The 14,884-nt window shown below is 35.6% G+C and overlaps 1 protein-coding gene across 2 annotated transcripts in view; it reads left to right on the forward strand.

Moving 5' to 3' along the window:
* The first annotated feature begins 530 nt into the window (after window positions 1-530).
* Window positions 531-14,884, forward strand: part of MYO3B (myosin IIIB) — a 168,065-nt gene continuing 153,711 nt past the window's right edge. For both annotated transcript variants that reach the window (XM_051624089.1, XM_051624088.1), the window contains exons 1-5: window positions 531-550; window positions 8,343-8,526; window positions 9,849-9,983; window positions 13,407-13,511; window positions 13,775-13,874. In XM_051624089.1, the coding sequence (XP_051480049.1) occupies window positions 549-550; window positions 8,343-8,526; window positions 9,849-9,983; window positions 13,407-13,511; window positions 13,775-13,874 (526 nt within the window). In that variant the 5' untranslated portion in view covers window positions 531-548. The remainder of the gene's footprint in view (window positions 551-8,342; window positions 8,527-9,848; window positions 9,984-13,406; window positions 13,512-13,774; window positions 13,875-14,884) is intronic.

The raw sequence follows: 14,884 nt of genomic DNA on the forward strand, positions 1-14,884 counted from the left end.
AGTTTATTATTTTTTTTCTTATGGATAAAGGAGAACATCTGTTCTTATTAAAAATCCTCATTAGAATAAAACTACTGTAAAAGTAATACTGGAGAAATATAGTGATGAATTATGATTGACTACATTATACAAACAAGATATATTGTGAAACAATACGAAGATTCCTTCAAAAAATTAAGCGGTTTTTGCTCACTCTCTGTGAATGACTAAGTGGCATTAATTCTTCAGCTCCTGCATGTAAAAGACTTGATAAATAGATTGGGCTCAGGATCAATTAGTGTCACAATTATCTTTTGTATTAATGAAGTGAAGCTGCTAGGATTGAACCAGTTTGTCTGTACCCTTCATGACAGCTTCTTAAGCTAGCACACACTGTGTTGTCTGTCTAGTACTGGGCATGGGAACTGGCATGCAGAATGCAGTTCTGTGCAGCACTGGCCAATACAAGTGTTCCTGTGAGGAAGCTATTTGAGTCCTGAAGAATGCTAATATCCTTAGTGGGAAAAAGTCTAATATAAGATAAGCTGGTTTCAGAAATTAGGTCGCTAATGTAAGTATGCAGTTATTTTCTTAGCAGATTTTTCCTACATCTATCTGTCTTAGATTTCTTTTTCCTCATCTGTACACAATGCATAGCAAGCTTTTCTGATTAGACTGAAGAGCCTGGTTTTGGTCTAAGTTTCATCATTCTGTTATACCCTTTCATATGTCCATTTTAACACTTAACACATGCTTTTTTTTTTGCCCTGTTAAACTGCTGCCAAAGGAGGCGGAGGAAACTGTCTCAGTTACTGATTTTTCACACATGGGGACTGTAGCTCGTAGTCATTTGATTTGCCGCCTGCAGTTTATAACAGAATGGGCTCATGGGATTATGAACGTCATTTTAGTGCTGAGTTCCCAGCCTGCGGTGAAACTGATGTGTTAGCTGTTAGTCATTTGTAACTGCTTTAATGTATTTTGCTTGCTGGAATGGTATTTAGCTAGCTAACATAAATAGCATTTTTTGCAATAGAAATGCTGTAGATCTGAACTTCCTTTTTGAGTTGTTGATCGTAACTGGCTCTCAGGTGTTTGATTCTGGTCTGGAATTATAATTTCTTCTTAAAATTTTGTTGGTCTTTCTGGATTTCATTGTTACGTTTATAATGTAATAATTATGAACTATATCATGGTAACTGACTAGATATATAATTTTATTCAACATTTGGTCTTCAAAATTGTAGATGCAGAACAGATTAATTAGCGGTCAAACAAATGAAATGTAGGTCCTCATGAATGAAGTGGAGCTTTATTTTCAGTGATACTCAAAATTTCACTAGAAGTTTCTATTGATTTTTATGTTATTAGCAAAGTACCCTTTACCTCACAGGATAAGATAACTCTGAAAAAACAGTTGATTTACCATGTGGAGGAAGTTGGTTTTTTTTGCAATAATTTGAATCTCAGCAAAGCATTCAGCCTTTACCACTGAATATAATTTTCTCGATTGGTCTCAGCTTACATTATAAGTTTTCTGAAGTGCACAGTACCTTCTGGAAACCTTGGAAATATAATTTTTCCATTACTGTAGAAAAATACATTTCTTCCATGTTAGTGGGAAGTGCAGGTTTGCTTTGCTAATCACCTCTGAAAATTATGCAATAATTTATTCCTTTTCTTGATTATTTTTTTTCTTAACTTCCTTGTTGATACTGTTCCTTGGTTATTTATGTTGAACTTCAATGAAACAGTCCTGAAGTTTTGTGAGAAAATGCAAGATTGCATGCAGGTTTGACAGACAAGTTGAAATTCCTCAAATAAGTAAGTTCCTACAGTTTTCATAAAAATCTGTCAGGCTAGAGGAATGAACCATACACAGTGTGCCCTCTGAGGGGTGTACAGGTTTACTTTTGTCCTTGAGACATTCTGTTTTGGTTGTTCCACCCATGTGCTATTAATTCAAATTTAGCTACAGCAGATGTTGTCTTTTGGGGTATCAGAGGAAACAAAGAATGATAATTAAGATGATGGAAATTAAAAAGATGACAATTTATCAGGTTAATTAGTTTCACTGCTCGTGAAGCAGGTTGCTTAGTGGCTTTCTTAGTTTTGTGAATTACTGTTTATGAATCTTTTCACTCAAGGTACATTTCAGCTTTTGTGCATATTCAATTACAGCAATTCAGCTTTGTTAGACCAGAATGAAGCACGGTGTATCTATGAAATCCTATGAAAATGAGTGGGATTGAGTTATTTCAATAGCAAGAAATTTTCTTACTGTTATGATACTGTTGACATCAATGAAGATTAGATAGAAAAATTAAAGCACTAGTGAACTTGAAGTGCTAGTGATTATTTTTATCAAAAAAAGTAGAGTGACATGAGTTTGCTCTCATCCTTCAGACCTTCCTACTCTAGAAAACCCCAATGGTTGCTTATTCTGTTCTTGGTTGTGCAGTAGGTTGAGATAGTGTTTAATTAAAGTCAAAGTGCATGGCCCCATTCTGTGTATGCTAAGCAGATCTCTTTAAGGCTAAGACTGTTTGCAAGTCCCATTCAAATAGAAAATGTCTTGAGGTGAAGCAAAGTGGTATGACTGTTTTAGACAGCAGATGACATGAAGTCATGTGTCTGTGATAAGAGAGAAGCAACTTCATAATGAATTCCTGGGAAGCAGGAGAAAGCTGATTTTTGAGTAGAGGCAGTTATGAAGAACCCAACTTGCCAGTAGTGTTACCTGGATGCCATGGGAGACAGAAATTTATCAAGAGTATTGTGACACTTGCTTGGGAGTCACAGGATGAGATGCTAAGTAGTTCTGGAGTAAAATAACTTCTTTATGAGCCAGTAACGGTATCAGCAGTACCTCCTAATCTGACATAAACCTTCAGAAAAGACTGAAAATGCATACCCGGTAAGATGAGCGTTTGGGTTGCAGGGAGATGGTCACTGACCAAGCTGTACTTTACCTTTGCCTACACACATTCTAGATCTGTTTGCTTATGAAACTGACTGATCATGAGGATGTATTTGCTCACCCAGAGTAATATTCTGCTTGATTTGAATGAACAATACAGAAATGACCCATCATTATTGGACAAAGGTTTACTCATAATTCATTACTCACAAATATGAGAGTGCAGTAAGAGTTCACTTATAAAAATTTGTAATGCAGCAGATTATGATGCAATGAATCTAAATGAAAACATGCAACTGGATTGTCTGGACTAGGTACATACATCTTACCTACCATGCATTCCCCAGGATACTAATAGAGAGTTTTCTGGTTTAGACTCAAACAGATTTGATTCAAGAATGTGAATTAAGATTATAATCTTAAAAATGCTTGTCATTCAGAACTGTTTTAGGAGTAGTTGTGTGAAATTTTTAGCATTTGATAGTGTTAAAAAATAAAGTTTTTTTTCTATTTATTTCTGGAGGAGGTGTTGACATTTAGATTTCTTTACCATGATGCCAGTAGCTCTTCTGTGGGCTGTTTATTATAGTTGATTCTAGGAATGGGCTTGCGTTTCATGCTGTGATGAACTGGAAGCATAGACAACAAAGCAAACATCCACAATGTTTTCCTCAGAACTAGCACCTGAACACAATTAGTTGCCACTGGTTATCACTGCTCTGGCCTGTGGCTGATATTACAAGTCTAAAAGCTTAGATTATCTAGTTCTGTATAAAAGAAGCAGAAGGAAAGAAAGTTACAATGATCTTCCTGAACTTAAAGGACTTCAAGCAGAGAGTGTATGTGAGCACAATTAGTAAAAAGTTAAAAGGGCTTAAGTTGGAGTATGTGGAAAGGGAGAACATGTTTCCCAGTTACATCCTCTCCATCTCTATTTTGAAAACCTGCAGAGGCAGTTTTGTGGTTTGTATATTCAACAGGTACTTGTTCTGTGAATTAACTGAATTTAGGAGGAGTGTTTTCAGGGATCCACCTTTCATCTATAGATAATAGTAGTTCTATTCCAATTGTCCTTTTTTCCTTTATGTTGACCTAGTGAAACAATGTGATTAGTTAAAATATGGTTCTTTTTGTTTGTAAGTTGTATAGCATCAATAACAGATTTTGAACATTCTTTTATCCTTCTTCTTCATCTCTTTCCACCGCTGACCTTTATCCCCCAGAGAACTATGCACATCACATTCTGCAGTCTCTTTTTCTCAGACCAATGGATAACAGTTACAGGATGGTGTTTTGATGGATTCTTTTGTATGCCTAATTTCAAGATATTGACATCCTCTTTGTTTTAACCTAGCCAGTGAAAACAGAGGAGGAGGCCTGCAGAGGAAGCTGTTCTGACTATTGATTTTCTTGTGCCTTTCAGTGGTTCATTAATTCCTCTAACAATTGCTTCCTGGGTAGCTGGTTGGTGTGGCCATTACTAGCCAGTAGAATAGGGGCTGTCATGACACAGTGAAGTCATTGCTGATAGTGTTAACTTTGCCTTCTGAATTCTTCTAGGAGTTATTCGTTTAGTATGGAAGCAATATTGAGCTCAAATTTCACAAATAGTTAAATACCTTCATTTTGAATATGATACTCTTCCTCCACGGTACTTGTAGATGCCAGAAGAGCATGAGTCAGGGGTTAGACAAACAAAACATTGCAAAAATTAGCCCTGTGCATGAATTGTTCATATGGGAACTTTATGTTCAATTTTGTTTCACTAGTATTGCTGTTACGTCCCTACCAGCTATATTAGAATTCAGAACTGTCTAGTACTGTGTACCATGGCCATTGTCAGTATGGTGTGAGGCTCTTAATAGTTTCAAAACTTCTACGGCTGTCCCATTATACTGTGAGTCAAAAAAGGGAGTGTGTTGGAAGGCAATAGGCAAATCACTGTTGTGTAGAAGTTGATTAAGGCAGTACTGAAAATAGAATAGTAATTATAGATCTATTCCTAGCACTGCTTTTCTTGCTTAGAAGTCCTTCTTGTCCCTACAATTTCTGAGAAAGAGATCTGTGATAATTTTGCAAGAAAAAGTTGTTGATTTTATTCCAGAAGTAGTTATATTATAAAAAAAAAATTGCATGTAGTTACACTGTGTAGGGTTTTAATTTTTTGTTTTGTTTTCACAACATAGGTGAAGATTGCAGTAGAACTTCTAGAACACCATTTAATTTTCCAAATGCTATTTTGGGGATGTTTAGAGCCATTGAATACAAGTAGAAGGCTGTAGTTCACAGGGGGGAAATTACTTCTGCACTGTCTGTAACCTGTATTTTTATTACATTATTTTCTATATCAATGCTTGTAGCCTGTTAGCCTTAGGGATACTGTTAAGGGTTGATAGGTGATTATTGATTCTAGTGTTGATCTTACAGAGAAATATTTTCCTTACATGTAGGTAAAAGTTATTTGCAGATTTGCTTGACTGCCCCGTCTAAGTTAGTCTGTCATTCCTGGTCTGACTTAATTTGTTCTGACTGATAAGGTTTTTAAAATAAAAGCAAAAAATACTGAGAAACCCATAAATTTACTTTGTTGATGGAAAATTCTCTTTTCATGGATAAATGAAAGAAACCCTGTCAATGGCTGAAGCCTGTTGAGAAGTTACTGTCTTACCCTATTGTTTGTCTTGGTTGCTCAGCTTTTACAAGATTTAAGTTAGTATACTATCTCTACCTTTCATGCTGTTTTCTCCTGTTTTAGCCTAAAAGCAGTTTGACCAGACTCCATCAAGTTGTCAGTACTTTAGCTTTGCATTCTATCTCTTCCTAAGCATGCAAAAGAGAATTTGGTAGACTGCTGTGTGTTTGTTGATGGCATATGGTCAAATAGCGTGTATGCAGTCCCAAAGAACTTGGTGTAAGATGTTCACCATCCAGTAGAGTTAATTGCCAAAGTAGTTTTTCAGCATCTGGTGTGAGCTATTTTGCTTGCCTGTGTGGAACAGATTTAACCACTGAGAAGTCTTCTCCAGCTGGTGGCAGAAATAATGAAATACTTGTAATCAGTAGGTCTCTAATAGGTTGTGGCTCCCTCTGGGGAGGGCATTGCTAAGTGTTTCACAGCTAGAAGTCACTCCTTGTACATAATATCGAAGCCCAGAGAGGTGGGAGGAGTGGAGGTGGGGGAGTGTGAAAGGACAAAGTTCTGCCTAAAGAAATTTCAGCTTCAGCTTTTTAGTGTTAAGGTCTACTGCATATGGGATTGTAAAAGTGGTTGCATTCATTTGTAACTTTTCACTGTAGAAATAAAAAATAAATGGCAGCCCTTGTGTCACAGTTTGACTCAGGATTGACTCAGGATCTTGATCCCCCTCCCACCCATGTAGGGAAGGAGAGGGAGAATGAGAGAAAGACTTTTCTGGATTGAAAACTAAACTACACAGCTTTAATTAAACACTAACGATAAAAGAAAATATATACAATTATATACAAATGTATTCAGGAATGTGCAAACCCCTTTTGCCTGCCCCCACCCGCAGCAACTCCCACGGCACTCTCCTTAGCTGTGAACAGTCTGAAAAGTCCTGGAGCTGCTGGAGAGAGGGTAGAGTGATGAGGGTCAGGAGAGTTCGAGCCTGGGGGTCAATGATGATGGATGGACAGAGTCCTCTCTGTACGCCATCCATGGATGGAAGAGAAGGGAAGAAGAAGCAGGAAGGAACTTGTCTGCTGTGATCTCTGACCTTCCTCTGAGCTTACATAGATATATCGAATGGATTATCTCTGGCCAATTTTGCTGTCTGTCTAATTCAGCCTCCTACAGGGGGCTTATAGATCTCCTGGTAGTGTCTGAGCCAGCAGAGCAAAGATGTGACCTTGGAGTCCCAGCAGTAACAAAAACATTCCAGCATTTGTTATCAGTCCTAGCTGAAACACTTTGCTGCTAGTTAAAGGAAAGCTTACTGAAGGAAAAAAAATCAGTAAAAGGGAAATTGGCTTCATCCTGGCTCAAACCAGGACACCTTGTTAAAACAGGGCAATTTTATTTTCTGAAGCTCAGTAAATCAGAAAATAGAAAAAGAAAAGCACAAATACACTTTGCAACTTTAGCTTTTTTCCTTTAATGTTTACAATTTGTATTCAGAAAAATAATCTAGATTTTACAATATTGAAGATAATAGCAGATACTATTTTTTTTTTTTTGTACTGTAAGACATTAACATCTATCATAGAAATGTCATGAAGGTTCCTGTGTTCTGTGCAATGGGCACTTTCACTGATGGCAGACTCATTTAGATATGTATGCCTTGAATTCAAGAAGAGACTTTTTTGGTTTAAGAAGAATATGTTAATGGTGCATGTTTGGCAAATCTTATTCCATGTAATGCATAAACATGCTACCTGTAAATGTTGCTATGTGACCACCATGAACAGAAATGTTCATTCACTAGAATTTTTCTTCAGTCCTCCAGAAGGAATACATCTGTAACAATTTTGTCTTAGTTTTTATTTTGTCGGCATTGTCTTCTGGTATGAAGAAATGCTTAGCTATAAAGAAATTCAAATATAACACTTTAATGGCTAACTTGCTAACCAGAAAAAAAAGCAGATGATGACACTAGATTGTTCTAAGGAAAAAGAGCTGCTTTCAGAGAGGCATAATACAAAATCTACATTCGTACAAAGAGTGCCATGGATCACTTTCTGGACAATCTGTACATTAGGATAGTTGTTACAGTGATAGTGAAATAAATATCTCTTTTTATTTTTCCTGCCTTTTTTCTATTTTCTTACTTGTATACAGTCTGTTCTTCTCTGTTTCTTTGCACATGCACATCTGTAGCATTTCTCCTAAAGCATTAAAGTCAGAAATGTTCAACATCTTTTTAACCTGAGATGGCAATGTATGTTTGTATTTACCACCATTCTCCACCCTGCAAGCAAACCTTGTTGTTAAGGTTGTCTTATCAGGAGCTGCTGTCTTGAGTGCATGTAGTACAGTCTTTTTACTGATTTCAGAGAAGTCTTTCACCTGACTTGCCTCTCTATTGAGGTGCTAACTGTATGTGTTCAGAATACTCTTCTTTATTTGTGGCATGCTGTATTGGATCCAAGGAGTGACAAACTGTCCTAATAACTTATTGACCTACAGCAGATAAATGGCATTTACTCTAGCCTTTTTATTCCCCTTCTTTCCCTTCTTTCCTTTGCTTTTTTTTGTTCAAGAGACTGAAGCAATTTAGTACATTATTTGGCACTGCCTTTGGTGCAAATACAGTTTTAAGCTTTCATTGTTTAAAAAAAGGTTATACTTCTTCTAACCTGACTTCGGTAACCTGTATTTCTTCTTTAGTTGGGACAATATTTAATTTGTTTATCATAAGATACCTTCTTGACTACAGAGTTACTTAGGGGTTTGCACTGTATGTCTATCTGCTTTGTTTTCCAGGAAGCCATTGTATGGATTGTTTCAATATAATTCCAGTATGATTGGACTAGAATCACTAGCCGATCCCTCCGATACCTGGGAAATTATAGAGACTATTGGGAAGGGCACTTACGGTAAAGTCTATAAGGTTGCCAATAAGAAAGATGGGAGTCTGGCAGCAGTAAAGATTCTGGATCCTATCAGTGTAAGTAAAAATTATTAAACTGTTCATTGTTCATTTAAAAGAATTCTCAGAGTTGAAATGTAAATCAAATGTCTAAGATATTGAAAGCATCCTGAAAGGAATAATTATGCAGAATGCACTGACAAAAGAAGCTTGATATCAGAACCTGAAAGCTACAACTTACAATTTTGTCATTTTGTATGTTATTTTAAAATGGCATTTGCCTAGTTTCTTTTTTAGGTCTATGTAGTTCTGGTACAAATTTAGATATCTGTGCTTGGAGCATGCAAATGATAAGAAGGCACAGAGTCATTCTTCTCAGACACCCGCTATAGCAGGGAAAGTACAAGATGCTGTTAACCTTATCATTCATATTTTGTTCTGTGTACTCCCTAAAAGAGTTACTTTTCCCATCACAGAAGTACTGTGAACTTTAGGATGTTTTATAGTTAACTTTTATAAGTGGATAACGTGAGACAATAGTTAAGATAAAACCAGAAGAGCACAGTCGAACTTGTCAGAGGTAGTTCCGTGCCAGCTCCATTTTAATGGGTATTATATGCTTAGCTTCCCTTGAGATCCAAGGCCTACTTTTCAATAGAAGATTTAGTTGGCAGCTGGTCAGGTTGGATCAAGCTGGAGTTTAATCGTGGCTAAAATATTTATTAAAAATTTATGTTTCTGTCTGATCACTACTGAAATTCGTCTTGGTTTTCTCTTATATAAATCTAAAGAAGGTAAATAAGATTGAATTATTTTTAGCAAAATGCAAAACAAGGGAAGATTCAGTGCTAAAGTACAGCTCTTTGTTGTGGCCTGTGTGCTGATATTACACAGAATTTTGTAATTGTCACAGAATTACTTCATTAACAAATACTTAGTTGCTTATTCTGTGGGTTTTGTTTTGTCTCTAACTTTAATTGTTTCTGATCTATGTCTTTTCCTCATAAGGGTGTCTTTATTTTTAACTGATGTCCTCTTCAAGGTTCCGTGAAATAGTTCCCTGTTTGGGCTCATCTAATGACCATAGAAAAAAGAATGAATCAAAGGTTCATGTTCAGTTTTTAGTTTCTGATTAGGTATGTTATGCACTTGAAGAATCTTTGAAGAGCAACTACTTGCTTTTCACAGACTTTACATTTTTGTATGTAGAAAAAGCAAAAGTGCCATGATTTGGTGTCGATTAAATTTACAGTACTGTTTGAGTACTTTCCACGACATTGAAGTAAAACTGTTGAAAAGTACAAACTAATTAAAGAAGGGATCTTTTAATCCATGAGAGTTTGTTCTTGTTTTGTACAGACTGTGTTTATATGTTCTGTGTGTTTGTGTTTTTTATTTAGGATATAGATGAAGAAATTGAAGCAGAATATAATATTTTGCAGTTTCTTCCCAATCATCCTAATGTTGTTAGGTTTTATGGAATGTTTTACAAAGCAGATCAATATGTGGGAGGACAGCTCTGGCTAGTACTTGAGGTAAAAACATTTTGATAACATTACATCTTAACTAGCAAATGTTGTTGCATTTCTGTTTCTTATTGCTAGTAGAGTCACAGATATTCATGATTCTCTGATTGGGGCCATTAATCAAAGGACTGGTGATAAATGATGTGGTAGTCTACTGTTTGAAAATCACACCCATACATAAAGTTTGTTTAAAATTGAATGTCCTTGTGTTTTATTTCTGTTTCAGTTGCTATATTCTGCCTGCAAAGCAAGCAAATAATTTTGATAAGAATGTTTTGTGTAAAAACAGCTTGATTTTTTTCATGTTGGAGGGAACATTAGAGAAGACATTTATTTAAACTTCTGGACAGCTCAAGCACTTGAGGGGAATGCAAAAGATGATGAAGTAGTAACATGGAGGACAGTGAACAAACATGCTGCCTGCTGTAAAAATGATCAGAGAAATGTAATGGGCAAGTCTGTTTTATGGTAATTTAAGACTAGAGGCTGATTGCTGATGAAAATCTAGCAACAGAAATGCCTTCTATAAACTTTTCTTGTTCTGTAGCAGTGAGTGTTCTTACAATGACAAATGTCTTTTGGTGGACTTGTTGCCAGTTAAGTCACTGCCAAAGATTGTTGCAAGATGACGATTTCTTCTAGGTGTCTTCTAGGCTGAGCTTTGCACAGATTGATGAGCCATAACAAACCATTCAAACATTTCTCTTTTGTTACAACAAGACAGGTAAAAGTTAGCATTCACTTTTAAACTAGTAATCACTTTAGAAATTCCACTCCCTGTTTTTAAATGAGAACTGGAATTAGAGTAGGGAATCTTAATTTCCTCTTTAAGTTGTGGAATCCCAATGATACATCTAACTTCTGTGTACTACAGAATTACATAGCTTGAATGCAAACCTTTGGATGTGTTTCATCTTAAATTCCAGTAACTGTTAAAAAGAACTTTAGTATTTTTATTTTGGTGTTGCTCTTTACTGTATTCCTACTGGCTTTGTATTGAGTTTGGGCATGGTTTCCCATGTGTTTTCTTTTTTGATACAAGTGTAGTGTATCCGACAGATGTATCACATGGTATTATTCCATATAACAAAATTTTGTAAAGCAAAATCATACCATACTCTATGTAACAAAACTGAATGTAGAATTTGAGAGAGTTAGGTGTTTGTAAACACCTTATCAATTAAGTATGTTAATTTCAGGTGTTTTTTTGTGATCATCAAGTGCCTTAAAGAAATTTGATGTTAAAAAAAATTGTGTTTTTCTTCTACAGACAAATTTACCACACAAGGCAAACTATATCTTGCCTTGGAATTTACATGCAAATTTACATTTGCATTGCAGTTACTTTTTATGTTATAATTTAATGACACTTTTTCAGTAAATGGAATATAGAAGGTGCTCAGATTTCAATCCCTGAGTTTTTCATTAAATATATTGATTGGATGTGTGACTTCCAAGATTTGTAATAAAAAGGTGGATTTTCTTTTTCCTTTATGCACAATTTTACCATGTTTACTCACTATGAGCAAGACCTGACTTGAGGTCTTAAATGCCAAGAATGAGAAAGGGTAGCAAAAGTGGACACCTGAAATGTTTTTATGATGATGCAATTTACTACAGAAGGAGTTTTGGAAATAAGCACTTTGTGTAGCACAGACAACTGTGAAGCAAGCTTCCCTACTTTTCCATCTAAATGTGCATCAGTCCTCTTTCTAAAGTATTACCATTAGGTACAAAGTGGTAATGAAGTTTACAAGTTCATTTGGTCGCAGATCTTTGCTGTCTGTCAAGAACAGTGGTACTGACAGCTGCGGTAGTGTTCCTGGGATACATGCGTTTTCAAAGTCGGGACATTCATTTAACATGCACAACCCAACAGCTGTCAGTCTGTATAATTTTTCAGTCGCAACCAGCTTGTTGGGAGTTTTTTTTGGTGTGTTTTTGTTTTTGTTTGGGTTTTTTGTGGGGTTTTTTTGGTGGGTTTTGTGTGTGTGTGTGTGGGGGGGGGGTTAAGTGAGTACATTGTTTTCTGTATTTTATTTGCAGGCTAGAAATAAGTGTAGTACAGCCTGTCTTAGTAGAACATGTGGTTCAGTGAAAGCAGTGAACAAAAATCTTTGACTTAGTGGCTTGTCAGCAAATGGGTAAGCATAGAAAGAAAAAAATTGCACTTCCATGAAATTAACTTCTCCTGTAAAGACATTTGATGATTGATAATGAGCTGAATGCTTCCATGTTTTCATTGATGACATTTTGCTTCAGGAACTTATTTACATAAAGGCTGTCTTGTTTATCATGTGATCTGGTCCTTTCCGTGAACTAAACCTTTAGTCTAGTGAAATTTTTTGATGCAATGGGAAGTTAATAATAAATTAAGGAAAATAGCAACATATCACAGAAATTAGAGATTGAACTGATACACAGTTGATACAAGTTATTTGAGAGATGTAAAATTAGAGAGTTGGTATAAATTCTGTTTTCATACTGTTCTAATTTACACTGTAGTGTTTTAAACTTGATACTGATTAACATAAAATGAACTTGTGTTGAAATGCATGTGATTTCTGTGTGCCAGAAATATTGGTAAGGATGCTGGCTATAAAAACAGGTGTAGAGGATAGAATTCAAAGAAAGGTAATCAATTTTCCCGTAAGTTATTTCTTTGCTTGTTGAATATTTGTGAATATTGAAGAAAAAAACTGAGAAAGATGATAAAGAGGAGAATAACGGGGCATGGACAGTAAACTAATGTGTGGCTGAAAACATATTTACAAAACATATTTCTGATTTTACTTTCCTCCTCTTTTTATGTATGGCATTCCATTAATGGGAAACACTTGCAAGAAGATGCTTTTCTGGATCAGAATATTTAGTCTTGGTTGTTGGCAGCACATGCCATCAGATCTGAGTACAGAGATACAGCTTCTGTCTACTTTATATTGCCTGCCAGCAGGAGCATTGATGGAGTGAAAGTTTAAAATTATAGTAATTTGTTGCCTTCCAGTTATCAACAGCATCAATCTTTTCTGTCTGGCCTTTTCTTTGAGAAAACACAGTTTCCCATAAGACATAGCACATATTATTGTGAAAATACGCAAAAAATGTATATTTGACTTATGGATGCTTTTAAAAAACAGAATACACTCCTGTTCATAATATTTTGACTTTCAGTTCATTTTATAAAGTATACTTTATGATCTTTGGTTTTCACTTTCCTTTCCCCCCTAGGCTGCTGTGATTTATTACTAACATTTCTAATAAAATATGTTCTCAGATGGGAACATAAATAATTGCTGGGTAAAAATCTAGTTGTTCCCAAACTTGTGTTATAATGCAGTTTTGCATGGTAGGTGTTCACAGCCTAAATAAGTATATTTAGTAACCGAGGACTTGTCTTGCTTTTTCTCCCCTTTGCAACTCTCCCCTTCACAGCTGTGCAATGGAGGTTCTGTCACAGAGCTTGTCAAAGGCTTGCTGAAGTGTGGCCAACGGTTGGATGAAGCTATAATCTCATACATTTTATATGGTGCTCTCTTGGTAAGGATGTTCACTGAGCTTGTAATGACAGCAGAGGGTGCAGTTTACTCATCTCATACATACATTTTCCATTTGTAAAATATGGTAATGTTGATAATATCATGCAGGCTGTTAAAAGCAGCAGGGGTTGTATCAAGCATGTAATCCAGTGGACAGATGTTTTTATAGAGTATGTGCAGATTTTCTTAATTACATTCCCTAATAGTAAGCTAATCGTTTTTAAATAAGAGAGTAAACTTATTTTTGTTACTGCTGGTATATAGGGCCTTCAGCATTTACACAATAACCGGATCATTCATCGGGATGTGAAAGGGAACAACATTCTCCTGACAACAGAAGGTGGAGTCAAGCTCGTTGACTTTGGTAATGACCACTTCCCATTTGTTTTCCTGATACGTGCAGTTTAGCCAAGGGCATCTGTTTACTTTCCCGTGGGAAGGCAAAATGACACAATGAGAGACTTTTTCAGTAGGATATTCTCAATTAATTTAAGAAGGAAAAATGGAGAAGGAACTTGATACAGCAAAAATGAAAATTCTGACAAAAAAACAGACTTTAAACTGAAAAGCTTGAACATATTATTTTAATAACGAAAAATCATTCTGAAGGTACCATTTTATGTACAAAGCTCTTCTACATTTCAGAAGGAATGTCAGTTTCAGGGCACTTGTCCTCCTAATTAAAATTTAGATAGTCTTATCTTTTGCATTTGAAAAGGAAACATTCTTCTCTCTGAAATTATTTTTTCTAGCCTTAAGCGTATCTTTTCCCCTCTGAGCAGAAGGTAAAATGGTCCCTTGGGTCCAAAACCCAACATCCATTTAATTTGTGATTATTACTGTGATAAGGAACAGGACGGATGGGCAAACAGACAGACAGACAGACAGATAGATAGATAGAAAGGCTCTTGGCCATAGATTTTAACTCAGTTCAGCATTTTTTTTTTCCCCTTTAAATATTCACTTAGAAAAATTTGAACATGCTGCAGTCCCTCAGGTATGTATGCAGTGGAATGGAAGATTTTATTAAAGGTATCAGAAACAGATTATTAGTAATATTATTTATTAACAAAACCAGATCATAGATAAGGTCATCGTAACTGAGGATAGTATTGTGTGAATAACAGATGTTTGCTTAGCAGTGTATGAAGATAAAGACAAGCATTCACAAAATGAGAGTAGTGTAAAATGGTGTGCCAAAAATCCTGCAAATAGTAAATTCTTTTTAAAAATTAAAAAATATTAAATTTATGCAGTAGAAAGAAAATGTCATGGCATTACAAATTTAACATAAAAATCTGCTGAAGATGCTAAAGTAAGCTGGGAAACAGCATACATTCTAGAATCTTCTATGGACAGAAAGTCATTATGTTG

The sequence above is a fragment of the Apus apus genome, chromosome 6 (assembly GCF_020740795.1).
Source record: "Apus apus isolate bApuApu2 chromosome 6, bApuApu2.pri.cur, whole genome shotgun sequence".
Taxonomy (NCBI): Eukaryota; Metazoa; Chordata; class Aves; order Apodiformes; family Apodidae; genus Apus; species Apus apus.